Source organism: Kryptolebias marmoratus, linkage group LG19, assembly GCF_001649575.2.
Source record: "Kryptolebias marmoratus isolate JLee-2015 linkage group LG19, ASM164957v2, whole genome shotgun sequence".
Classification (NCBI taxonomy): domain Eukaryota; kingdom Metazoa; phylum Chordata; class Actinopteri; order Cyprinodontiformes; family Rivulidae; genus Kryptolebias; species Kryptolebias marmoratus.
This window is the reverse complement of record NC_051448.1, coordinates 8,149,011-8,175,539: the sequence shown is the minus strand read 5'-3', so window position 1 is coordinate 8,175,539 and position 26,529 is coordinate 8,149,011. Positions and strand designations below refer to the sequence as shown.

Sequence of the window (26,529 nt, the reverse complement as noted above, 5' to 3'; positions counted from 1 at the left end):
ATTGATGAGCTAACAGCTAAGGACCAAGACCAAATTGGATTGCTGCCATCTTACAACTCCAACAACGCCAGTCTCAACAATTTCATTGCGGTTTTATGCAAATGTTATTTTAAAAACCTTCACATCATTGTTATTTTGCACTACACCATTATTCTGGCAGAAACATTGCAATATTCCTGCTGAAAGTTCCCCAGGCTGCTTTGGAAATGCTACAGCTAGTTGCTGAAGCTGCTATTTGATCATATCAATAGGCACAAAATCCTATATAAATAACTAATGGCAGCGTAAAGGTTTATAAAGTAGTACTCATAAAAGCTTCTATGAAACTCCTAAAACTGGACCTATCTACAACAGGTAAGATGCTAACTGTTCATAAGCTTTCCACAGAGCTCAGCTTCAGAAGATCTGATCTGTCACAAAGGTACAGCAGTGTGATCGAAGAACTAATAATTGTCCCACAGTAATCGAGAGATCCAAGCATCTTATCTTAACCAAGGCAGAAAAAGATTACCACTCACCGGGAGCTCATCTGCGCTAAAAGCTTATTAGTGTATTTATGTGATTACAAACTCATGCATAATGAAGCCTAGTTTGTACATTTCCATTTCAGGCACTTGTCTCTAGTGGTTACAAAGCGTGACTTGAAACAAATATATGATTTCTTTTTTAAATAATGCTACTCTGAAAAACATGAGAACGTTTTGTGCTAAATCATCAGGGGATATAAAATAAATATAACCCCAGGTAGCGGGTAACATCACTTTGTGTGCCCGTCTGAATCAGTTTTCCCTGTCATCCCTTTTTGTTAATCCTCTCCCCGGCTCATCTATCATTTATCTATCACCATCCATCATCCTTTCATCTTTAAGTCTCTGTGTATTCACACTGACAAGGGGACGGGACTACAAAATTGAAAATTACACACAGTGCCACAGAATTTTTTTTATTTATCGGCATATTCTTTTATTCCCTTTTTTCCCTCTCTCTTCATAAATACTTTCTTTTTCTTTTTCTGAAAGCGCACTTGTGCTGTGTTTTGTAGCACCTTGAGATAGCAACCTTCACTTGTATTCCACATTTAAGCACGTACAAGTCTCAAAACACACTCCTTTATGGGGCTTTGCATGTGAGGAGCATTTCTCCACTTCATTTAAAGATGAGAGATCTATCAAGTATCCGAGTCCCCAGATTCTGGTTCCCCCTCATATTTCAGATGATTAATGATGGCCTAACAAAGCGGGCCTTGGATAAATGCTAATAGGATGGGTCCTTAGAGAGGAGGATATGGAGAGCGAGATCTGGGCGAATGGAAAAAGCACTGCGCTCTACACACAGTGCATTTACAACTAGCTAACAGATATTCAACTCCAGAGGACATCCATCATTCTTACACTGTCTCGCCTCAAGTATTAATAGGATCACAGTTTGAGTCGATAGCTAGAGATGATGCATTTGTGTTTTGGGCAAATGACGTTTAAAAGCCAGCAGCATCGAAAAGGTTAAGATAACATATAGGTCCTTTTGTTTTAGTGCTAAAGTTATGTGCAAGAAGTCAATCTATTGGCGGAGGTTTTCGTAGGATTTAGAACAAAAACACAAGGACAAAGCTGCTGTTAAAAAAAAGAAAGAAAAATTCCATTCTTCTACAAAGACTGTGGCCATGAAAACAGAACTCACTTTAAACTAATAAAGTAATGAACTATCTCAGGTCCTCTTCTATCACTGAGGAAACATTCTGCAGGCTGTAATTTGCCTATTGAGCAATGAAAAGGAGAATTAGAAACAGAAATGGGTTAATGGCCAGTAATAGCTTTGAGATTAGACATTTTAATTAGCAACTATTATGCATTTAAACCCTAAACCGCTTCTTGCTATATTTAGGTGATTTGAATTAGATTTTGTCCTACTGTATCGCGACATGAGAGGGAAACAAACAATCTGTTATAGGTTCTATATGTCCATTTCAAGGGCATCACTGTAAGTGCTTCTGCACTTATAGGAGCACAGCGGGAACATATTTCACAGCATCGCCTCGTCTTTCTTATAGGGCAACAACTGCATCACTGCAGATTCGTAACCACTCTGCACTAATCAGCAGAAGTTGGGTCAAGATGTAAGTGGCCAGAAATAAGTCTTTGTATTTTGATGGACTGATGATAGACGCCATGATTACAGCTGGTGAAAATGATCTCAGTGGACTTGTCACGAGCACTCTAACCCTCGTGGCTTCAATCTTTAAAAATTTTTACATTTTCCAGCTGGTGGGCTCTGAATGCCACAGCTTTGAGCTAAAACCTATACTTTGTTATGTTCGTTAAATGGTTGTAGTAGCCTAATATTTAGAAAGATCCAGCTTCTCCGCAGCATCCCAAGGTGATGGTAGTGGTTTTGACATGATCTGGGTTCAAATCAGGAGCTGAAAGCAGATGCAAGTGCTCGTTCATTCTCTCTGAAGTGCTCTTTTGTTGTTATTTAATGATCAAAAACAACTTGGAGAGTTTCGAGCAAGTCAGAGGTATTCTACCGCCTGACTGGACTTTTAAAATGCTTTCTGTGTTGCACACTCATGCCCTACGTGACCCCAAAGTAGAACACGACAAGCCATAAAAGAAACAACTTCTGTTAGAAAATTATTATAGTTTCAGAGAAAAAGCAGGACACTTGAAATGCTTGTGAGAAGACAGACATCACTTTAATGTCATTCATAAATTCATCCTTGCCAGCCAACTGCTTTTCATTCAGCCAAATGCTTTACAGGCAACTCAGAAACCATCACAGCCGTGATCTCATCATAAAGATTGATCAACCACTCTGTTCTCATACCCTATCTGCACCATATAACTTTATCTATCATGGTACTTCTCGAAGCCCCCACTCCAAACACAGCAAGCCAAATACAGATGCATAAACGCATGTGATGTTTCAGGTCATTTACCCATAGGTGTTCCCACTCCATAAGCTTTGGAGTCGATGAGGCCTCCAATCTGCGTGAGGTTGCAGTTGCGCTGGGTGACAAACTCAATGGTGGTGGACTCCATAAGGAAGGCGTAGTCAGAGGTCAGAACACGCTGGATGCCCTCCTCCACGCTCTTCACCATCACAGATTGCCTCCTGCTGTTCATGAACTCCCACATCTTATCGTAGGTGGAGATTTTGGTCTTCTGCAAGTGAGCAGAGGAAAGGAGTCAATCAAATACTACTTAATTTGTATTTATCATGTAGCTTGTTTATCATTAAAATAAAAAAAAACCCATAGAGTTGGGAAAATACGAAGTTATGCCTCTTGAGATAATGTCAGAGCCTGTTTTTTATGTTGCAGTATCCATGACTGGAATTTTAACAACAAATAGCCATCTCAAATATGTGCAATAAATAATTACCCCTACCGATGCTGCATGTACGTTAAACGTTTATGTTTAATTCGCTGTTACCAAACCTTTACAAATGGTCCTGTTTTAAAAGCCTTCACCTTGGAAAACACAGATTGTGTATCCTCACTTTCAAAAATGCAATGAATCAAACATAGGCTGCAACTGTAAACCAAGAATATATCTACGAAACAATAGTTATTTTCAGCATTTTTGTTTGCTGGTTAGTCATAAATATTGGAACAAAAAGACAAAGCTGCAAACTGCACTACTCTGTCTCTTGAGGTACATATAATATATCATAGAACTAGGCTCCACTCTAATGTATGTTAGGAAATGTATTTTTTTTTTATCCCTAAAGTGAACCATTTTTCACAAAATAGACACCGAGTTCTTTTAAATAAAACTTCGAACTGGTGATAAAACTCCAAACTTATTCAGAAAATGTTTACTGGGGTCATAAATTAAGCCAGAACAGTAAAATTTCCCACAATTCCTTTTTTTTCATATATAACCAAAGGTGTTGCCCCCTGCTGGCCATGTGATAAACTGCAGATAGATGGTAGATGGTAGGGTAGATTCACATTGAAATTTAAATGTTGAAACTGGCAACATCCATCTCATTGAACTAGAAATACACTGGAATGGCTCCAACCAGATCTAAGCGAGATCTCTGGCCGTTAGATCTTGCTAAGTGTTGTGCTTATCCCTCTGTGCCGTTTACATGTTGAAACCTCACACTGTTCATGCATTTTGCATGCTGTATACTCTGTCATTCATACTAAAATGTTTATCAATAGCCTTATTTTACTTAAATAAACATATTATGCAGACTGTAAAAACACGGGACAAGAGTATTCTGTAATGAGCTCACGCTAAAAGGCTACTGTTACTGTGATAACATTATTACCAAGTGCTGTAATCTGTACTTTACAGATGTACTTAGTCTAACCAGAGCTCTGCTACAAGCATCTGTTGTTAAGTGCAATTAGACCAATAACTTAAATAATGTAACCATTTTTTCCTCATAATTTCCTCCTTATATAACGTGCACTTCAGTATTTTGACATGAATAACAGCTTTTGTGAAGCCTTTACATCAATATTTAGCACACATATTTACCCATAAATTAAGTAAAACAGGTTTGTAGACTAATGGCTATTATTCAAGAGAACATATCATAAATATTGATGTTTCCAGTTAGCCGGTATATGTCTACCTTCCGTACCTTGCATTACCGTAATTACAGCAGGCCAATCTAAAGACAGTGAAGACCTTTGGAATAATTAGACAGTGTATTAGAATAGTAACAATTAATGGTATAACAATTATTAGCACAGCATTAGGCTTGTTGGCTGAGTTTAGTTTTTTCCCCCCTCAGATATCCGTGGTCTGCCACCATGCATGCAGTAACTCAGGATGCCACGAGGCACCTACCAAGATGGTGGCACATAACCTCACCTCACTACGATGGACTGAACTGTGGTTGGACATTACAGTGTATTTCTACTTTGTTGGTTCATCTTTTTTATACAATCCATGCTACGTATGGCAAAAGAAAAAACCTACAGAACCTTGCTCTTTGGTAAACAATACGCCCAATGCTGTGGTTGTTGGACTTTTTATAAAACTTTTGTATGGATCTTAAACATCTGTTGAACTCATGACGATCTAGCGTTTCAGCTACACGAGCGCGAGGTGCACGAAAATCACTACCTTGAAGAAAGTCATTGTGGCACCATCCTCCACCACCCCGTACAAGATTTTAGTTTGCTTGGCCAGATCATCAGCAGAGTCTATTGGAGATTCCATCCTCTCCACGGTGAGGAAGGCAGCCAAGTTGGCTGTGTATGAGGAAATGATGATAAGGGTGAAGAACCACCAGATGCCTCCAACTATTCGAGTTGACAGGGCCTTGGGCATGAGCTCCGAGCCTGAGGTAAGGGAGGTGGCAGGAGTGAATGTTACACTGAAAAAGATGTTCATCTCAATATGCCCTGACTGTGGTTCTAATCTTCTTATGTGGCTAAACTTCAAGTTTTGGCTCAAGCAGAAGTGCCTTTGTCTTCATGATTAGATCACTCTAAACACAAGATGACTTCAAACTCTTCAAACAAGCTAAACTGTCTTGAAGTAAGTGTGGCAGAAATCCAAAAGTACTCTGTAAAATGTCTTCTGGGAACAAAGTGTTTGCATAAATCAATTATTCCAAATCAAACACAGTCAGCATTGATTGTTCAGAACAGTGTGGAGAAGTGAGAGGCTGTTTGAGTCAGAGAGTCATGCACCCAAGGTAACCTCACATCCTGACTCCACACCCCACTGATCTCAAGGTGCTGATAGGCCACTGGCAAGAGAACAGGGGACTGAATATCGGCAGCTGGATCATCATATTATCAGAGAGTTTTACGGTTAGTGCTGCTGTTGCTTAGACTGGATCGCTTTGAGTTTTCTTCTGAGCCTGGCAACTATCCACAAAGAAAACAACATTGCATCATCCAACCAGCTACTGCAGGGCTTTTACTAAAGTGCAGGAGATACTTTAGAAATACTAATTATTTATTCGTTTAGTCCAGCATATAAACATAAAAATGGAATTTATCGAGTTAAGACGTGATCTGATATGAACCTGTTTAAATATGTTTAGAATTTAAAGTGGCCTTACACTCTCAGTATAGAAAATAAATGGACAGAATTTTTTTGTCTAATTTAATTATACAACAACAGTGTTTGTCCTTTGTTCTGTATTTTAAACCTTAAATATCGGGACATTTTGTACGAGATAACGGCACAGGATTTTGTAACAAAGATTTATCAAGAACTAGTCTTAACGTAAATATACCGATACTCTAAAGCCATTTCATTTGTATTTATTGTTTAAATTAAAGCAAAAACACTCTAAATATGTTGCCAAGTGTTTTTTTTTTTATTGTTCTCAAAGGTCTTAAACGAATCTTCCTCTTTTATTTGTTCACACGATTGGAACAGAAGAATATTTTAGTTTTTCTTAGGACTCAACTTTTGTATGCTGTTTGTAGCTTTGATCTTAGGTGAGAAGTTATAATTAGTTATAATAATTTAACTGATACAGGTAAAGCAAATATACATAAATTGGGTAAAGATGAATGTAATACCAGCAATTATATTTAAAGACAAAACAAAACAAAACAAGTTGGTATAGTCACAAAAAGCCCAACTTAAATGTTTGCCTTGAATTTTGAAGAAGACTGAGATGTTGCTTTTCTCAAGCTTTTAAACTAATTTTTGACATGTAACATAATTTAGAGTATTTTAGCAACCCTACGTGCTTTCAAAAGTCTTTAAAAGCAAGTTGTTCCTTAGAGAGCTCAATGGTTGTTTTTCACCTTCAGGGAGTTCCAAAAATAAAAACAACAGCTTTTAAAGATTTTACTTAAATTGCATAGTACATCTTTTATTTTTACATTTCCGGTTTAGGATTAGTTTGTATTTCCTGTGGGTTGAATCCTGCTAAAAGCTTCAGAGGTCTTGGTCTTTTGCGACTGGCTTTGTTCAAAAAATAAATCCAGCCCTTGGGAACAGTGGGGTACAGAGAGCTTCAGCTCCACAGAGCAACAGCAGCCACAGGATGAGGCAAATACCTTGCTGCATGAGAGCCCCAACTCCAAACCAGAAACTATTGAGCAGCGTGAAATTGTTTTCCACTACGTCCGAGTCTGGGTTGCATGGATGTGGGTTGTACCACTCATAGGGGCTAAACCTATAAAAGAAAGAGCATATGAAGAGACAAAAGTCAGCACATAAAGCATAAAACTGTGAATTCCCTGATGTAAATCAAATGGTTAATTAAACAGAACTTTGACACAGCATATACAACAGGAATGTAAATGTGTAGGTATCTGGTTTTTGTGCATTGGATCAGAGCTCCTGCGGAAACTGAAGGAAATCATTTGTGCTTTCAGTGAAATAAACATATTGGCATATTCAAATGTCATCCGTTTTTTGTGAGAATAGATCAATAAACTGGAAAAACACTGTCACTGATGATAATATCCTTGCGTGATGATCTTGGAGCACATTTCCATCTACTTTGGAGCTTCTAAATGTTTCCCCCAGCAGCTGTAATCACTGGTAATTTGCGGATATATTCTCCTCACATTTTTCCCCCCCTTTTCTCTTTATTCCTTTAGTCTCTCAACAGCCGTTTCTCATCCCCTTCCTGGCAGCTTTTGCTCTTTTCTCACCCTCTTTTCACATATTCACCCTCTTTCTTCAGCCTGTACCCTTCCCTGTCCTATAACAACCAAAACCTTATTTTACCCTCGCAGCTTCACTTCCCCCACGACCCTCCCCCTTTTACCCCCATCCATCTGCTACCTGTCTTGGCAGATTGTCAGTGTCTTCGGGTTACTTGTGGACATTTCTCATTTATTATCCTAAGCAAAAGTGGCATGGCATTAGCACAAGGTGATTGGGTTAGTGTTAAGAATCAGGAATTGATTGAGTTTGTGCTGAAGTGGTTGATAGAGAGAACATTGCTTATGCAGAGTTGAGGGGCCTGTCATCTAATGCTGTTGAGGAGCTTTTCCCCAACTTGGTGCATGCTAATAAGCCTGTGGGCATGTCTTAAAGGCTTAGAATGTTTAGAAATGTAATGCCAATTTGTCAGCTGCGGTTGTTAGAGATGCAGAGGAGGAGACACACATGTTCAGATGGCTGTCTATGAGAGGATATTTACTGACAGAATGCATGGCCAAGCAGCAGCGTTTAGCTTAAAAGGATAGTTTAGATCTTTTGAAGTGGGTTTTGGTAGAAAAGTATAACAATTGATACTTGACCTGGTGTAGACAGCTCTTTAAATGGCTTAGTTGAATATAGTTTAATTGTTACCTTATTGATGAGCTAACAGCTCATTTGAGCAGGACCAAGATCAAACCTCTAATCTAAAAGATGTCTGCAGATCTTATTACCTATTTAAAAACAAAATTAAATCACTGGTAATTTCCATTACATGGTGATTGTTTTATGGAATTCTATGGTTATTTAGCAGCTAGCGTTAGTACTTTTGATGCTAACACTAGCTCTCATGTTAAGACCAGTATGTCAGTGGGCTGCAACTGTTAGATACTAGTTAACAGATTTAATTAGCAGTCTCACTGAGTTTTAAGTGTTTGCAAACAAGTGACTAGCGAGCTGTGCGGCTGCATTTTACGCAACCAATTTTTGAAAGTCACGGCCTATTTTCAAGTGCATGGCTTGCAGAAGTGTATTCTTGGCAGTGTTCATTATTTTGTTGACTGCCTCTTCTAACATTGTGCCCACCTCGGCAGCCACCCCCACATATATAATCCAATCTACTGGAGTAGGCTACTCTACTCTTTAGAATTGAAGATAAATAAATTTATGGTCTAAATAAGTAAATTTAGACAATTTTTATTAACTATTTTTATTTATCCTTGATGTGATTCGGCCTAGTTTCTGGATAAACCAAGACATACAACATCTAAAAGTGTAGTTCTACTCAAATCAGGCTTCTAAAATAATTATTATGTTTGCATAAAAACACAAGCAGGGTAGGTTGTGCTAAATTCTGCAACCAATACACCTGCACTAAGAGTCTATGCATCTTTACGCACCAATTGCAGGAGTTGGAGAAAATAAATAAATAAATAAAATGTAGGCTAATAGTTAGAGTGATGTGGGTGCACCCCCATTCATCTAAGGACATCACAGACCTGTTTTTGCTCATTCGGCTCCAACTAGCTGTTAACTTGCCAATCCAGTCAAAATTAAACACTATTTCTCCAAATTGAGGGTGTTCAAAGAGCTCTCTAAAACAGGCAAGATGAGTGTTCATAACCTTACCACTGAACCACACTTCAGAAGAGCCGAACTATAATTTTAAAGATAATAGGAACAGTGACTGAAGTTGCACCTGCAGTCAGATTTTTGGGGAAACTTTAGGACAAACAGCCGCTGAAAGAGTGTCCAAGTCATTTACTGCTCATTTAATAGTGGAATATTTATGGAAAGCAGATGAGCAACACTTCCTCAGGTGAATGGGAATGTCAGTACAGGACGTGATCAGACTGTGTCAGCAAGAACAGTCCGTCCACAGTCACACAGTGAAAGGATATTTTAGTGGGGTTGCGGTGCATAAACCTCTCATTACACAGATGAATGCACATTTAAGACTTCAGTGGTGCAAAAAACACAGGTGCTGGTCCAGAGAGGTGTGGAGAAAAAAAAAAAGAAGTCATTTTTCCCTGTGAGTCATCCTTCATCAGGAGGATAAAACAGGTCTGAGTGCGTGATGCTGTTAGAGCACACTGTTGGCATGGTTTTACATGGTTTTACTCGTCCCCTTGGGGAAAAGGATCAGTACAAATCAATACAAATGTGTTTTTGACCACCTTTGTGCTTCATAATTATTGGATTCATTTCGTTTTCTTACAAATTCTTGTGCTATGCAATATACCCACACATTGTTTTTAACCTTTTTTTTTAACCTAACATTATACTGAATTTGACTAATAAATGTAGAAACTTGAAATACAGGGTGAAAAACTGGCTTAATTATTGCATGACTATTGGAGAAATAAAAATAGATGGGTCTTTTTGTCATGCTTTAATCTTTTTCTAAGATCGTGTTTTGACTTATTATTTGTATTTATTCTTTTGCCTCAGCCTAACTAAGGAGCTGCATTTTGAGATATAAATGCAGCAACATTTTTGTCCTGTTGCATTTCCTTTGCAGCTATTTGCAATTCCATCCCCTCACGAATCATCTGTGTGGACATGGCAGTGATGACACACTATAATTCTTCTTGTCAACACCATCAGGATGCCTGATTTACTGGAATGCCAATGAGCTCTGTCTCCTTGGAACCACAGGCAACTGTAATGGCACAATGGCCTTGTGGAGCTGAGTGGAATGCAGCTTGTGCTCTTGAATGTTTCTGCGCTGTTTATTCTTGTATACATCAAGTTGTTGGTGTATGAATGTTTCTGCAAAAATAATAATAAAAAAAAACAACATTATAGCTGTGCATGTGTGTATATTTTGTTTGTAGAAACTGTGTGTGTGTTTGTGTTGGCCCTATCCAATCCATCTCAGAGCCAAACACTTTTGTGGTCGCTCACAGTCATTATATATAATGTGAAGCCGCAGCCTGAGGCAGATTGAGGGCGACATGAGATGTATGCAGACTGCAAGGTTGTGGGTGTAGATCTATATAATGTGCACTTGATTGGATTGTGTTTGCTCCTCGCGGCGTCTACGTGTGTATTTTGTGAGCGCAGGGCCTGATGGCTCCTCTGCACGACCTTTGCCTGTGGCTGGCCTGCATTCCTTGCAAGCCGTGTCCTGCACGCCAATCGCTGGAAAGAAGGGGAAGTGAAGCACGCAGACGTAAGGTCACCTCCTCACAATGAGCTCAGGGGACGTGTCGAATTGTACGGTGAATTTTAAGAGGAGTTCTCTCCTCTTTCTTTCTCCCACACCATGTCCCTTCTCCTCCCCTTCACCTGTCCTGACAATAATACCACGGAACACCCTCTCTCCATTAACTTTCTGTTGGATTCAATTTCTCAGCCTGGGTTTATAGATCTGTTGCCTCATCTCTTGCAAAGTAAAGAGGCTACGTTGCTAAGATCTTAAAAATTACAAGCGTCTAGGACTCAGACTACAAAACTGTAAATCATGGTTAGACATAAAAAAAGCAGTTTAAATAATCCATTCTTCTGTTTAGGAGGTCATTCTGTGCACTGTAAATGTTTTGTCATTGGAGAGAACAGCATTTGTTTTGCAAACAAAGAGAGAAATCAATTCAACCACAAACAGAGCTGGAAGAAACCACTGAGTGAAATGTGTTTCTGCGGAGCTTGAAATGAGATGAAAATGTAATGTGTATGTGTGTGTGAAGCGACTCAAGGACATGAATCCCTGGTGAGATTGAGGTGTTTGGTGTTTTATTGTGCAAAACCGGGGCTTCATAAGCTCACTTCACTCACTCTATTTGCAGGGGATTAAAGAAAATAATATACCCAGCATTTGGGAGATTGTTTAATCAATCGGTGGCTGTGCAATCAATACAACAATTATGGGAGAACCAGCTCAGCAACTGTAGAAAACACTGAATTTGAGATTTGACTGCATATTTTTTGGCAACATAATGACAACCAGGCCTATTTATGTGACTCATACATAAAATAAGAAAATAAAAAAAAAAGACAAAAGAAAACCCAGCAGTTTAAGCTCATAAAACGCGAACATTTTAATTTATCAGAAGCACTGAGGTCAGTTTATCAGAACCAGAAGAATATTACAAAAATTTCATGTGCATTACTTACCCTGACCAAGCGTAGAAACAAAGAGCTATGGGCATAATTTGCATATTCTGAACTAACTTAGGTGACAGTTGCTGCTTTCCTCTCGTGTGCTCATTTTGCCGGTAACATTTGCTGAAATGTGCATTAAACCCAAACCTCTCAGGATGAAAGGAGAGGAGCCCTGGGGTTAACACACATCACACTGCATCAGTCATGCAACAGGGATTTAGCAAGGTTTATCAAGATAGTGTAAGAACTGTACACCGCACATTTCTTACAGCTGATTGTGGCAGCAGGTCTTGCAGTCTCTGATGCTTGTGGAGAAGTGCTTTGTTTATCGTAAGATAAATTTAAAGACCATACAAGTGCTTTTTGTATTCTTGGATTTTGAAAGTTAGAAAACAATTCAAGCTTTATTTCTTTTACTTTTACATTAAAACTTGAAATGCACCAGTTTCGGTTTTCTCAGCTGATTCTGATTTTCAGTGTTTGGAAAGCTCCGTCCGGTTGATTCTGTCTTGATTACTTTTGAGTTCTTTCTAAAACTTTAACTGAAAAAACAAGAAATGTTTTTTTTCCTTCATTTTTAGTTAAACTAAAAAAAAACTGTGCTCACAAGAAAACCAATAAAAAACATTAGCATTTTTAACAAAACAGTTTTTTCCCCATACAAGACGACAATTTAAAACAAACTACAGAGTATAAAACAAATGGTGTTGTTCAATATATTATTTGACAAAGCAATTCCTCTTACCGACTTCTGGATCTGTTAGATGGTTCAACATTAATTGTATTTAATCAATTATCAGTTATTTATAACATTAAGCATGGCAAATTGCAGCAATTGTAGCAATTAAATGATTTTTTTATATTTACATTTGTTCTGGAACTTCATACTCCACCTTTTCTCTAAAAAATCTTTTTAGATCCGTGACTGCTCTCATTTTACTTTATTTTAGATTTTTAACATTGAGTCTTCCTATGTCAGTTAATACTTCAAACCCAAAATGTATTAAGAGTATTAAGAGTTTGAATTAGATGTTATTTACACACATTTAAAGAACCCCAAAAAATTGGACTTTTTAGCGCCAGTCATTGGTCGAGCTGGTTAAGCTGAAAATCATCTGATTCCGCTCAGTTTTTGAGCAATCGGTGCTTTCTTTATTAAAACAGAACCATAAAGAAGAGGTGAAACGTGTAAAATCACTTATATGGTCCTTAATAAACAGACATTCAATGCAACCTTAATATTCTGTTGTTCCTAACCCGTATTGTGACCACAGAGATCCTCTAAGATCAAAATTCTTTTTGCAGGTTGGGATGAAGCAACAACTGCATGTTAGTGAAAAAAACAACCAGGCAGGCAGACTTTAGAGGGAAGTAAAGGAAATGAGCCGCGGGTTGACATGTTACCTGGCTATGACAAACAGCACACAACTGACACCCAAGCAAGCCAGCAGAATATACATCCAGATATCAGGCGAGAGGGGGTTGAGGAAGGAGAACACCCCAGGGTTGGTGCCGTTGGGCTTGCGGTACAAAATACTTATCCCAAGAGTCATAAAGGGCTTTGAGAAGTCGATGACCTTCTCCCGGACGTAGGTGATGGCCAAAGGAGCAACAGCAAGGTCTGCTTTCTGCAATGACATGACAGAGACGGCATTGAGAGGCGTTTGGGTCCATCAATTAAAGGAGATGAATTGAATATTATTTAAATAGATAAAAATGTAACTGATTTCTGTTGGGAGCTGAGTTTAACTGCTGGAAGAAGAAGACGATGAAATAGAGAGAGAGGTGTCTTACTTCAGCTGGAGGAGCAGGTAGGATGCTGAGATTTTATATGTCTGATCCCTCTTATGTGGTGCCAAAGGTGAGTCACAGAGGCAACAATCTTTGTATTAAATTAATCTGTGACAAATTAACCCCATGTCCCCTCTGAACATACTGTAACATCAGCTCTTTGTGCGGCTGAAGCTCTTGCTCTGCTCTATTTTTGCATAATCCTTCCAAGGAGTATTTTCGTCTTTCAAAATTACCAGCGCCTATTTTCTTGCCCTCTTTTTCATCTTTAAGTTTCTGCCCAAGACTTTCTTTGATTTCTCTGCAGGTGGCACTTGTCTTTTCATATCTTGACTACCATTGCACAAGTATGGTAAAAAAAAAAAAACATCACCTCATGTTTTATGCATTAATGGATGTTTATCTACTGAAGTCATTTTTATACCTTAGACCTGAAAAACCTCTAAATTATTGACACATAATTGAAACTCTAGGAATAGAAAGCTCAGTGGACAACAGAATAAATGATTTAGAAGAACTAACATCCTCGTGAACGTGCCTTGTTATTTCTTTTCTTTATTTATTCACTAAACTTGTTTCCATTGCAGAATTTTTGATCCAACTGTTTTATGCACATAATGAAAATACACATAAAAAAATAAAGGCTTAGTGTTCCTTTAGGGAATGCATATCTCCTGCAGTATTGGACAACCTTGGAAAAAAAAAACACGTTATGCACAACTGCACTCATTATCACGCTGATCACGCTCAGAGTATGTGTTGTCAATGACTCTCAGCTACTACCACATCAAATTTTAAGTCAGTATCTGTAAAATTGACTGAGTTATAGCTGTTTTTGCGGCTGATGTTGATTAGTTGCAGTACCCGTCTTGAATTGGATTGACTCTAAAAGTTAATCAATTGTAGATATACGTCCAGTGATTCGTTTCTGAGAGTATCAATAAAATCTGTCTGGTGGTTCACAAGATATTTTGCTAACAGAGAGACAAAGGTTGATTTAATGTTTTAAGTTTTAAAGGAGTGCTTGTGGTTCTTTTTCTTTTTCTTCAAAGAAAAGTGCTTGTTTTATTCAACCCCGGTGATTGTTGACTCACATGGTCCATGAGCTCCCGCACCATGCCGTTCCACTGGCCTGTGCTCTCATCAAGCGCTCCGTACTTCCCATCTTCCACTAATCGCACCTCGTATCGGAAGCCCAGGATGCCGGAGAGTTCCCTCAGCAGGTCGATACAGTAGCCCTCAAAGCGATCGTTCCCATACAGAGGCTTGTCAGACTTCTTGAACATCACATACGGCTCCTCCTGCAGGGAGAAAATAAGCTGGTGTAGTCATGCGGAAAGCATTGTGTTTTGTATTTGATATTTTGTCATTTTTGGGGGGCCATGTATACCAGTATAGTGGAAACACGCAGGGATTTGTTAGCCAGAGAGTCGGTGATGTTGGATGTCTTGCTTTTGTGAGTTTCTGTCATATTCAGACCACTGGGAGGATCCCATGTTCCAATCTGTAGAAACAATTTAGTGTCAAGTTTGTATCACCTGTCCAGACTGCAAGGAGGAAATTGAGCACTTCAAAACATCGAAAACATTTTTTTTATACATCTTGCTGAGCGCCAGCTGTAATGAGGGCCAGACCTTTTCCAGGCCTTCCTCCTTCAGACTGATAACGTCTAGATCGAAATCTGTTCTCAGTCCATTGGTCTTGTTGAAGAGAACGCGTCCTGTCAAACCATCCCAGTGAGCCTAGAGAAACAAAAATATACACCCGGTAACAATAAATTCATAAACTGAACATGCTCAACAAAATCAACCCCACTTTAAAGGCTCTCGTTGCAAATCAAATATAAAAAAGGTTATCCTGAACTAAAACCAGATGGTGCAGTGAGAAAGAGAATACTCCAGTAGTTTTCCAGATATATTGATGGCAATTCTGAAATGTGGGTCCACACTCAATGTAAACAAAGCTCACATGATTGACCTACATTTGGCCGACCGTAGCCTACGTAGGTAAACAAATAATTGGGATTTGATGAGTGTAAAATCTTCTGGGAGAAGATTTTAAGGCAGAAGTATAAGAGACTATCTGCTGTTAAACTTCTCCTAGACCAATAAGTTTATCAATTCAACCTAGCCTATCTTTTTATCTCCATACTTTACTCAATAAATACATCCAAATCGTCAGACTTCTCCATCCCAAACGGCTCTTCCATGGACGTTGCTATTGTTGACTTATTTTCAGTCATTTTAACTGATTTCGTAGGTGAACAAACACTCGTGGTAGTTGGTAACTGGTCACAAATTTTGCTTCTAAATTTTTAATTTAAGAACACATCAACCATCAATGTGAGAAAAATATTGTGCAGATTCTGTTTATTGCTTCATTTTGTTTTATGACAGGTCTTCATGACTTTGCAACGAGTACCTTTAAACTTTAAATTAAATCCTTTCCAATTAATAATTCCACCCAACTCACCCTTCACTGCCTCTGTCTCTGCAACATAACAAGAAACAATAAAGCAGCGAGAACAGAAGCAGCTTTGACAGGTAAGAGTTCATTATGCATGTGGTTCATTGGGCTTGAAGTTTAACATCAAAGCCATCGGAGGAACAGACGGGCGTGGAGAGGCACGGCAGACGCAGGAGGGAGGGGGAGAAAGAAGCACTGGCTACAACAATGGCTCATTCTGAAAATTACCTGCAATGATACCATCCACAGAATGAAAGAGCTTTGTAGAACAAAGCAAATGGCTGACCCAGACTGGAGTTAAGGAGACACACTGAGGCTTTGATATAAACGCAGGAGGAGATAAGCGCAGAGAAAATGTGGGGGGAAAGAGAATGAAACAAAATAATTGTAGTTACTGCGGATAAGGCAGGTGTTTTTTTTTTTTTTCGTTTTTTTTTTACGATTCCATTTTCACAAAGATTTTTGAGAGTGTCAAGGTTGTTTGAGGTGTGCGTTTGATAACGATGATCACAACAAGAGACAGTGATGAAGAAATGCTTGCTTTGAAAAACAATAAAATTGTTCAGCAGCAGAAGAATAATGATGTGCCAACAGAAATGTTTGTAAACCAATGACTGCACAGAGAAATACAAAACTAAACCAACGGCCTAGCATTCCTCGAAGGAATGCATATCACCTACAGAGTTTTAGACTAAGATCATCCTATGTTGAGATATCACAGTCTTAGCTGTTGCAGTCAAACCTTGAAAAATACATTATGCACAGACTTGTGTGATACTGCAAGATGTCATGCTCAGATTATGTGTTGTAAGTGAATCTCAGCTACCAGAGCATTGAATTTTAGCACAATATCTGTAAAAATGACTCAGTTATAGTCATTTTTGTGTCGGCTAATGTTAATTAGTTGCTGTGGCAATCTCTAACTGCGTTAACTCCAAACGTTAATCAGTTGTAGATTTACATTCAGTGATTACTTCTTGAAAGTTTTATTAAAATATTTTCAGTGAGTCATGAGATATTTTGCTAGCAGACAAACAGGTTTGACTCCAATTTTTCATGCTAATTTTAGGCAGAGATCTTGCGCAATGACTAGTGCTTGGAGTATGTGTTGTAAATGACTCTCAGCTATCACCAAACCAATGTTGAGCACAATATCTGTAAAACTGACTGAATTATAACCATTTTTGTATTTTCTAAAGTCAGCTGACTTTGGCAGCTTTGTTGAATTGGGTTGACTCCAAAAAGGTAATGAGTTGTAAATGTATGTTGAATACATATTTCCTGTAAGTTTCAATAAACTCTGTCTAATGGTTGAGGAAATATTTTGCTAACAGGAATAACTCCAAGTGGATAATGGCAAAATTTTAATCAATGTTCCTGCACAATCTGTTAGAGTTCAGAATCTATGTTGAGGGAATCAGGCTCAGCTAATACCATATCAGATTTTAGCCCAATATCTGTAAAATTGACTGTTTTATAGTAATTTTTATGTTGCCTAATATCGACTGGTTGTGGCAGCCATCTTCAATTGGATTGATCCCAAAAAGTTAATGAGTTGTACATGCACATCAATGATTACTTTCTGTGAGTTTGTCTAAAATGCATTCATCAGTTCATGAGATATTTTGCTAACAGACGGACACATGAACACACACAGACACAGGCAAAAACATTATTGCCCTTTTTGCCATCAGCAGCAGGCGTTCGGCTCATCTCACATAAATGACGGCGTGTACCTCTTTGATGAGGTTTATGAAACGGGTTCCGAAGCGCCACGGCTTGTGGCGATTACACTGCAGGGAGCTGACGGTGATCTGCTGAGACTGCTGCACCGCCACCGCCACCACATGCACGGCGTCGTACATCAACGCCGCATCCGTCTGCAAACAGGAAGGTAACATTGTCAGGCGTTTTTTACTCTTTTTGTTTAAAGACCTGTTGACCTTTCTTCCTTTCGTCACCTGCAGAGGAACATACGAAACCGTTGGACGTGTTTTGTCTTTAACAAGTCAGGATTATTGCTAGTTGTATAAATGCCTTGCACCAGTGTCAGCCTGTTAGTAAAAAATGTTCGACCAGCATCTGAGGCAATTGGAACCCTCTGCCAGGGAGTCTTTCAGTGGAAGGATGGGCTGTCAGGGTGAAGACTAATGGCTCCTGATGGGTGTGCCTGTTTCCCAAAGAGAGGGAGTGCAAATCAGACATCGGTAGGCACAGGAAACTCTGACAGACTCACTCTACATGCAGCACAAGCAAAGCTGGGGTACACTTAAAATTGCATCCCTGATGGCTGCTACATAACCCTAGAAATAAGTCATCAAAGGGAGTAAATGCTCAAAATTCCTCACTCTGGCACGCTGAGATTTATCTTAACCGCTCCGCCGGGCACACATGAATTCCCCTCATGCCGTCTGTCCACACAGTTTGAGACGCTCTGCATTTGCTCAGGTCAACGCATTACAGCTCAGCTCAGATCCTGTTTTCCGGAGCCCCACACAGGCTGAAACACACTATGATGATCTCATTCGACAAGTCCTGGATGACCAACCTGCGAGGCAGCATAAAAAATTACTTTAGGAGCACAAAGCATCTGCAGCTCCTGTAGAGGATCTTTGTGGGAGCCTCTGCTGCTGGAGAGAATGAGCTGGGCTGCTGCTCGGCACTCATCTTTCCCCCCGTGGTAAGCATTTCAAGCAAGAAAAGCACAAAAATATGCTGTTTATTCAAGACTTTTTAATGATAATAGGCCAATTAGTGAGACGAATCTTACATCCAACGACAAGAAATAAAAGAGAATTAGGTGAAAAGTTTGAGAATAGTAAAAAGAGGAGGGAGCTCATGTGTGGTTGCGCTGATGGATAGGAACGTTTTTGGCCTGTCCCTCAATTCTCCCGTGTTTTGTCAAAGGCAGCAGTAGATCAGAGACAGGGAGACATCTCTGCACTCTTTTATCCCCCCTGCTTTCTCGGGGAAGGGAACGGCTATATGGCCATATCTCCTCTCCCAGCAGTATGTCAATAAATGAACGAGGATCGTGACAGAAACTGATTAGGAAACGAGTCTCTCATTTCAATTCTGTATTTCCTGGAACAGAGCGGAGTTTTATGCATAGCTGGTCTCCAAACAATATTTTCTCCAATAATGTGGAAGTTTGTTATGCTCCGTCTTTCAATTATTGAGTTAGTTACATAAAAAGCCATGCTAGTGAACTGAAACCATCCTTTTCCACCCATTTATTGTGTTTTTGACAAAGTAGCACAATTTAAATTAAGACAAGGTAATGAAATATTATTCACACGCCATGTAAAAAAAAGACAATATATTTTTAAATATTCAACAAATATAATGAATTTCTTGAAATAGCTTTGTAAAATTCATACAAATCCGATGAATTTTTTCATCAGTGATATAGTTCAAGCGTTTTGAATCACAGTTCTGTAAAAAGGTTATGAATATTTAGTATCTTACCTGTTCTAGATAGTTCTTTAAAATGACCTCAGTTCAAAAAGATAGAGTTTAATTTCGACTGGATTGACAAGCTAACAGGAGCCAAGAACCAAAGTAAATTGTTACTGCTTTAAAAGAACGCCATTCAAGATTTCCATAGTGGTTCATGTGAACCCTATTTTATAGACCTTTTCACCGCTGTCAGTTTTAAATTACAAGATTATTCTGACAGGAATATTATGATATTACTGCTAAAAGTGATCCAGACTGCATCGGAAGTGCAATAATTAGCTTCTGTCGATGTTTTACTTTCAAATAACCATAAAATTATACGTAAATAACCATGTAAGCCAAAAATAACAACAATGTAAAAGCTTAGCTTACATCAGTTGCATTGACATGTTTGAGACTGAAGTTGTTTTAAGATGGCAGCATGTGACTTTGGTCTTGGCTCTGCTCAAATTAACTGTTACCTTGCCAACCTGGTCAGATTTAACCTTCATTTCTCCAAACTGATGTTGCTGAAAGAGCTATCTAGAACAGGTAAATTATTAATTGTTTTTAGCCTTTTACACAGAACCCTATTTCAAAAGATTTGAATTTGAAACTTTTTCTATGGTACTCTTTTTAGATGACTTCCTTTTCCAGTTTTACTTTTGACTTCTCAAGTTTCCTCTGACATCCTCAACTTTTTCTTTTATTTATAAATAAGTATATTTTGATTTCTCCATCTACAAACTACTGTATGCGCTGAATTTTCAGTTAATCATCATGTCTCTCTATAAATATATCCTATGAAAAAAATACTCCTGGGAGTAAATATTTGACAGCTTTTTTTGTTGTTGTTTAAAAACAGAAACAGACTGAAAGTTCAGCTTAGAAGTTTATATTTAGTTTACTTTTGATTCTGAAATATGCCCAAGTGTAAAATCCAGATAGATTGCTTTTAGCACAGCCTTGATACGTGACAGCAGGCTGACAATTTGTTTCATGAAAGCTTGAAAGACAAACTTTAACTTGCTCTGTGCTGGGTTTAACTGTTTGAAAAACAAAGAGTATCTTTATGAAAATTGTTACTTTCCTACTCTTTGAACTGGCCTTCATACAAAAATAGCTTGAGAAAAAACTGGTTTGATGTGTTGTCATGACAGTGTCTGCTATTTTTAATCAAGACACTGATATTTAAAGCTTATTTTGCACAAATGTGCACTGAGAAAAAGTGGTCATATTATGGCTCATACTTCGTGCTTTGAGGGTTTTAAATCTACAAAAAAAAGAGCTGCAAACAGTGGTGAAACACAGTGACTGGCATAACACACAACGTGTGAGGTGAATAACATTGATCTGTTTGTTCCAGAGCAGTGTTCTGGGTGCAAACCATGGGTCTTTGTATTAATGTGCTCGTCCTTGAACATGTACCACCCATCTTAAAATTGTTGTACTGCCTCAAGGCAAAGGTTCTCCCAGGAAGCTGTAGCCTGGTCAACAACAAAAAAAAATATTCAACAAAGAGCCCAAGGCACTGATCTCAATCTGTGGTAGGAAATGTAAAAAAAAAAACGTCCTGAATCACACAGACCCCCTACAGATCAAAAAGGAGAGATAAGGACACCACAGATCCCCAGAGCTGTTAAGGTGGTAAGAAGGCCATGGGACCTGAATCAAGTATATCCAAGTCTCTTGATCTGGGGCCTTCTGTACAAAAACTTGAATGGATTTCCTGCTGAAACATGGCGTACACTTAAATCGAGAAAATAGCGTATGCACAAAGCAACAAATATATCCAGATGTATGAAAACTGTGTATGTGAATCCAAACTGAAAACAGGAAGTTACTCACTTGAACCACTGCCTGTTCATAATACTGTCAAGCTATGGCGATATTTGGGGGTGCACAGGCTCTATGTGCGACGTGAGATTAGGACAATTAAATGAATTTACTCACCAAAAAGCCCCCCATCTGTGCCAGCTTGAAGTCTGTTCCCAACCATGCTGTTCATTAGAGTGAATGAATCCACCTCGCTACAATGTTGTTTCACTGGATTTGCGCTTCACAAAAATTATGAACACTGGTCCAATGAAAATACTTCCTAGTAACGCGGACATATTCGTCTTGTGGTGGTGCTTTTTTTTAAAAAATATGTGTGCAGTCGGTGGCTCTAGTTACATTAAGAAAAAAACACAACTCGCTGAAAATTGTGCTCCTAGCTGACGGCCTCAGCTCTGAGAACTGTTCCGACACAATTGCTCTTGGAAACCTAAAGTGGCTCATGAGCCAGTCGTCTTAATCCTCTCGGTCTCTGAATACGCGCCCTCTTCACACTGCGTCAATTGCAGTATCCTCTAATAAGGCTAAAACCGTTGTTGTTAAAGGTTATTCTACACCACTTTGCATATGCTTTAATATCCACTCATGTAACTGCATTTATGTGGATGTATTAATTGTTCTTCTCGTGTCTATGGTGCAATAAGTGTTTTCACATGAACAGTTTCCTAGCATACCCTCTAAGTGTCCCCAAAGGACCAATAACTGTAGAAATGTGTATATGACAGGTATGAAGTTGATGTGAAGTTTTGCATGAAAAGGTTTTTTTTTTGTGCATACACGCAAAGCCTCTGGACACGAGAGAGTTTTTTTTAACTACAGCTGAAATATTTCACTCAATTTACCTAAAATAAATTGTTAGATAAGTGTCCATTTGCTTGAAGAGCACAGTGAGTGCTTTGTGATGATTCATCGGTATGCATCAGGTTTTAGAGCACTTCGAAAAGGCTTTATAACATGCATCAGTAACAGTTTGTTAGCAGCAATGTAAAAATGTTTTATCTGGCCAATGTAGGAGACAGCGCCTTGTTTATGGTCACATAAAGATTGATCAAACGCACCAGTTTATTTGAGAACAGGATCTTGGCTGTGGCACAATATAAACACAGATCCACAAGCTGCTGTGTTTGCACTCTGATGCCAAAATAATCCACTAATTCTTCCATCAGTCTCTTTGTTTGACTGATTTATACCATTGTTATCCATGGTGACATACCCGTTCCTAGAAATATGTCTCCCGTTTTTTTTAATTAGACATGGCTAATATATCAGATATTGCCAGATTCAAATTATAAGGCAATGATTTTTCTTGCTTCTCTGGAGCCAGACAGTTGCTCAAAATCCTGATATTCTGGAAACAAAAAGGGGCTGGCATCGAGTGGAAGGAAAACTCAGCGGGGGAAAAATATGAAATGATGGCTCTCGGCTCTGGCAGATTGCATTTAATTTAAAAACAATCCAAGAGCGATCTTGATATTTATTGCAGAGCCAGGCAAAGGTCCTGCGGGGTGTTTTAAGTGCTTTAAGTGGAATCAATTTTGCACCTTTGGGACACTTATACAGAGAGGGGAAAAGGTTTCAAAGAACATGTCGAAAACCTTGTTTTATTTTTTTTCCGGTCCCCTTACTCTCTTTGACCATCTGGAATAGCAAGTCCTCCCTCGCTTCAGTAAATACACCAGACCGAAAAACCCATTTTTCTTCTTCCAACAACTCACATCTTTCCTCGCCTTGATGTCTCAGTTCTTTTCTCCCTCTCGTAAGCAAAATATGTGAGGCGAATGCAAATATTAAATCACATGCAGAAACCAATTAATAAGATGTGTGCGCACCACGCGCACACACACGCACACATATTAAAAACATGATCACTCTCAGACACATAACAAACTCTAACTTGCAAGCTTCCCCCAGGCGTGCCTCATTTGTTGCCGTTGCATGCAGTTCCCTCATTTAGAACAGGTGAACCTCACTCTACAGAAAGCAAGCTCCTCTCTCTTTCTGTGTGTGTCTGAGTGAGTGTGTTTATACAAATATATTCATTTTTGCTGCATAAGTATTCATTCCAGCTCTCCATCTGTGCATAATTCTATATGATAATGGAGCACCCTGAAAAACGACATCTCTCTTTCTCCTCTCACCTCCTTCCAGACTGTCGCACTCTCCTAGGCTTCCCTCTAAATAATATAAACACAAACACACAAAAAAGCCAGCTGGTGATGGCCATGCTTATGTGTAGCAGAACTCCACTGTTTATACATATCATATGCATATGATTAATGCTAATGTGATTAGTATGAACCTGTTATTCTGCATGCATCACTGGGCTGCAGCTACAAGGCACAGAGCAACAGCAGCGGCAGCACACAAACTACCATGTGGAGACAAAAACACATCCCAGCGGCATTGCCACCAGCATCGGAGTCACAGTGTCAGCAGGAGAGATGGAAAGTCTTTGTTTTTACTGAAGCTGAAGTCACTCTGCCCTCAGATTACAGACAGACCCATGGGGTTTGATGATTTGATTGAAGAGGGAGCTAATTATTCATTTTATGGAGTTGTGCTGCTTCACTGAGCAGACGGTGGAAAGTGTTGCAGTCACGAATTTAGCTTTTTAAAAACTTTTTAATTATATATGCATTAGCTAAATTCTTATTAATCAAACATAAAGGTGAGAAACTATATATATATTATGAAATTCTGATGTCCAGCGAGGACACGTTTGGGTAATGTCTGAACTTTATTAGTACTGACTGCTAAGTAATGAAATTTAATGACATAAACCAAGGTGGACCCACTCAGAATACCTACGATAACATTACTAACAGTAACAGTGTAGATTTAAAAGACTCACACTGCCCGCTGCCTTTCATGCCAGAGATATCGACTAAGATCATCTTATAATGAGAAATGACAAAGTTCTAGCTGTTTCGGTGAAACCTTGAAAATAACGTTATGAGCAATCTCATGCAATATTGTGAGCGGCCCTGCTCAGAGTACGTGCTGTGAATGACTCTCAGTTACTGCCACATCAATATTTAGCTCACTGTTGTTTGACTGACTGATTTATAGTCAGTTTTGTGTTGGCTGATGTTGATTAGCTGTTGCAGCCATCTTGAATTGGGTTGTACCCAAAGGTTAATCAGTTGTAGATGTACACCCAATGATTAGTTTTTGAAAGGTTCAATAAAATCTATCAAGTGGTTCATGAATCATTTCGTTAACAGACAGATTGACTCCAACATTTAATGATAAAGCTTTAGGCAAAGGTCTTTCACAATGAGCAACACTTGGAGCATGTGTTGTGAAATAATCTCAGCTACAACCACGCCAAATCTTAGCTCCACATCTTTAAAGTTGACTAAAACATAGCCATTTTTGTGTTTTTAACATCAGTTGGCTGTGGTGGCCATCTTAAATTGAGTTAGCTCCAAATGTTAGTGAATTGTAGATATATATATCCAATGATTTTTTTCATTAAAGTTTCAATAAAATCTGTTCTGTAGTATATTTTGCTAACAAAGAGTTAACTCTAAATAGTTAATGGCAAAATTTTAAACAAAGATGCGTGATCTTTTAGTGCTCAGAATATGTGTTGGAGGTCAGTCTCAGCAAGAAACGCACCAAAACTTAGGTCAATATCTGTACACCTAGCTGAGTGACATTCATTCTTGTGTTTTTAAGGTCAGTTAGCTGTGGCAGCTTTGTAGAATTGGACTGACTCCAAGTCGCAGATGTATGCATCGAGTGATTTGTTTCAGCAAGGTCCATTAAAATGTGCCCAGTGGTTCCTGAGATATTTTAGTAACAGACACATGCACAAAGACCCGGGCAAAAACATTATCATCTGCCCTCGACTGTCAATTAAAAAAAATGGTTATGTATTTACCTAATGAGAGCTAGATCAATATCATCCTCTTGTCTATCTGTTCAATGCAAATACGAAGGCCAGCTGTTATGCTATTATCTATAATAACGAGGCAGAGATGAAATGCCATCAGGGAGGTGTCTGATTGGTCACGTAATCATTCAGCATGACACCACTAAACATACAGCCAGAGTCATAAATAACTGCATTAGGTTTAGCTGCTTGATTAACAAAAAGTCTGGCAGCAGATGGTACAGGTCATAAAGAGCCACGATCTTAACGTTTACAAGTCAGTCTGGGATTACAAAAGTGCTAAAGACACTAAAACGCACAATAGGCTGTAGAAAAGATTAAGCTTTTAGCCACAGGCTCTGACAAGTGAAGCTAATGCAGATGTGCCTTAATGTGCAATAACACTCAGGGTAACTAGGAGCTGGCTCTAAAACATCTTAAGTTCAAAAAAGCATTTAGAAAGCAACAACTTTTGTCAAAACAAAACTTAAGTAATTTTGTTTTTGTAAATCTTCTATTGCATTTGTTCTCGCCTTCTGATGTTTTTTTTTCACACCAGTAAGCAATTAATGGCAAAAAGTCCACTTACATCACATAGAGAATACCTAATAACTCCATTTTAGCAAGCATTTAATTAACATTAGAGACAACCACACTGGGGCTGCAGCTCCCCCTTGTGGTGTGGATGAAGAATATTACAACTTAACAAACAAAACAATAAGGTTTTTTTTTTTTTTTAAAAAGAGCAACTGCTAACAAAAAAACATTGACAGCTGCAGCACTCTTAAAAAGCAGGACATAAATAAAAATGACAATGATAACCAGACTTTCACTTCTTTCTTCCCTTTAAAGTCAGTGTTAGCATTTCAACTCAACTAGTTGCTACAGGAAGTTAGAAAACTAGCAACTTAAAACTTCCAAGAGTTATTGCTTTAAAGAAAGAGCCATGACTTGTAAGATTTGTTATTTGATTATTGCTATGGGGCAATTTTTTAGGCAGGTAATTATCTTAGCGTGTATTAGTTTCAGTAGTGGCACTGGTAAAAATGTTGCTTTTTTATTCTGACAACTGGTTGCCAGGTATAGAAAAGTTATTTGGTTATGAGTAATATTTAGCTAATGTTTGCTATATCAATAAGTCTGTGGAATTCTCAATGCAATATTGCCATATGCATTTTTAATGATATGTGCTGTCTATGTTATGTAAACAATGGATCTCAAAGTGTGGTACAAGCACCACTATTAGTACTCAGAATCCTTCTTGTGGTGCTCAGAAGAAGATTTGGTCTCAACTATTTACAAATTAACTAACAAGCTAATTAACCACGATAAGCTGAGCAGTGATGTAAAGCTAAAAAAGTATAAAGGGCTAAAATAAGATGAGTAGTTCAAGCTAATTACAATCTTCGTTTCAAATTTCATATTTTGGAATCT

General features: G+C 38.6%; 1 protein-coding gene across 2 annotated transcripts in view; it reads right to left on the bottom strand.

Moving 5' to 3' along the window:
• LOC108233439 (glutamate receptor, ionotropic, kainate 2) overlaps positions 1-26,529 on the bottom strand; it is an 81,411-nt gene that overhangs the window by 9,273 nt on the left and 45,609 nt on the right. For both annotated transcript variants that reach the window (XM_017411902.3, XM_017411903.3), the window contains exons 7-14: positions 17,681-17,824; positions 15,113-15,220; positions 14,869-14,982; positions 14,573-14,779; positions 13,092-13,315; positions 6,989-7,107; positions 5,085-5,302; positions 2,936-3,161 (exon numbers count right to left, since the gene is read on the bottom strand). In XM_017411902.3, the coding sequence (XP_017267391.1) occupies positions 2,936-3,161; positions 5,085-5,302; positions 6,989-7,107; positions 13,092-13,315; positions 14,573-14,779; positions 14,869-14,982; positions 15,113-15,220; positions 17,681-17,824 (1,360 nt within the window). The remainder of the gene's footprint in view (positions 1-2,935; positions 3,162-5,084; positions 5,303-6,988; positions 7,108-13,091; positions 13,316-14,572; positions 14,780-14,868; positions 14,983-15,112; positions 15,221-17,680; positions 17,825-26,529) is intronic.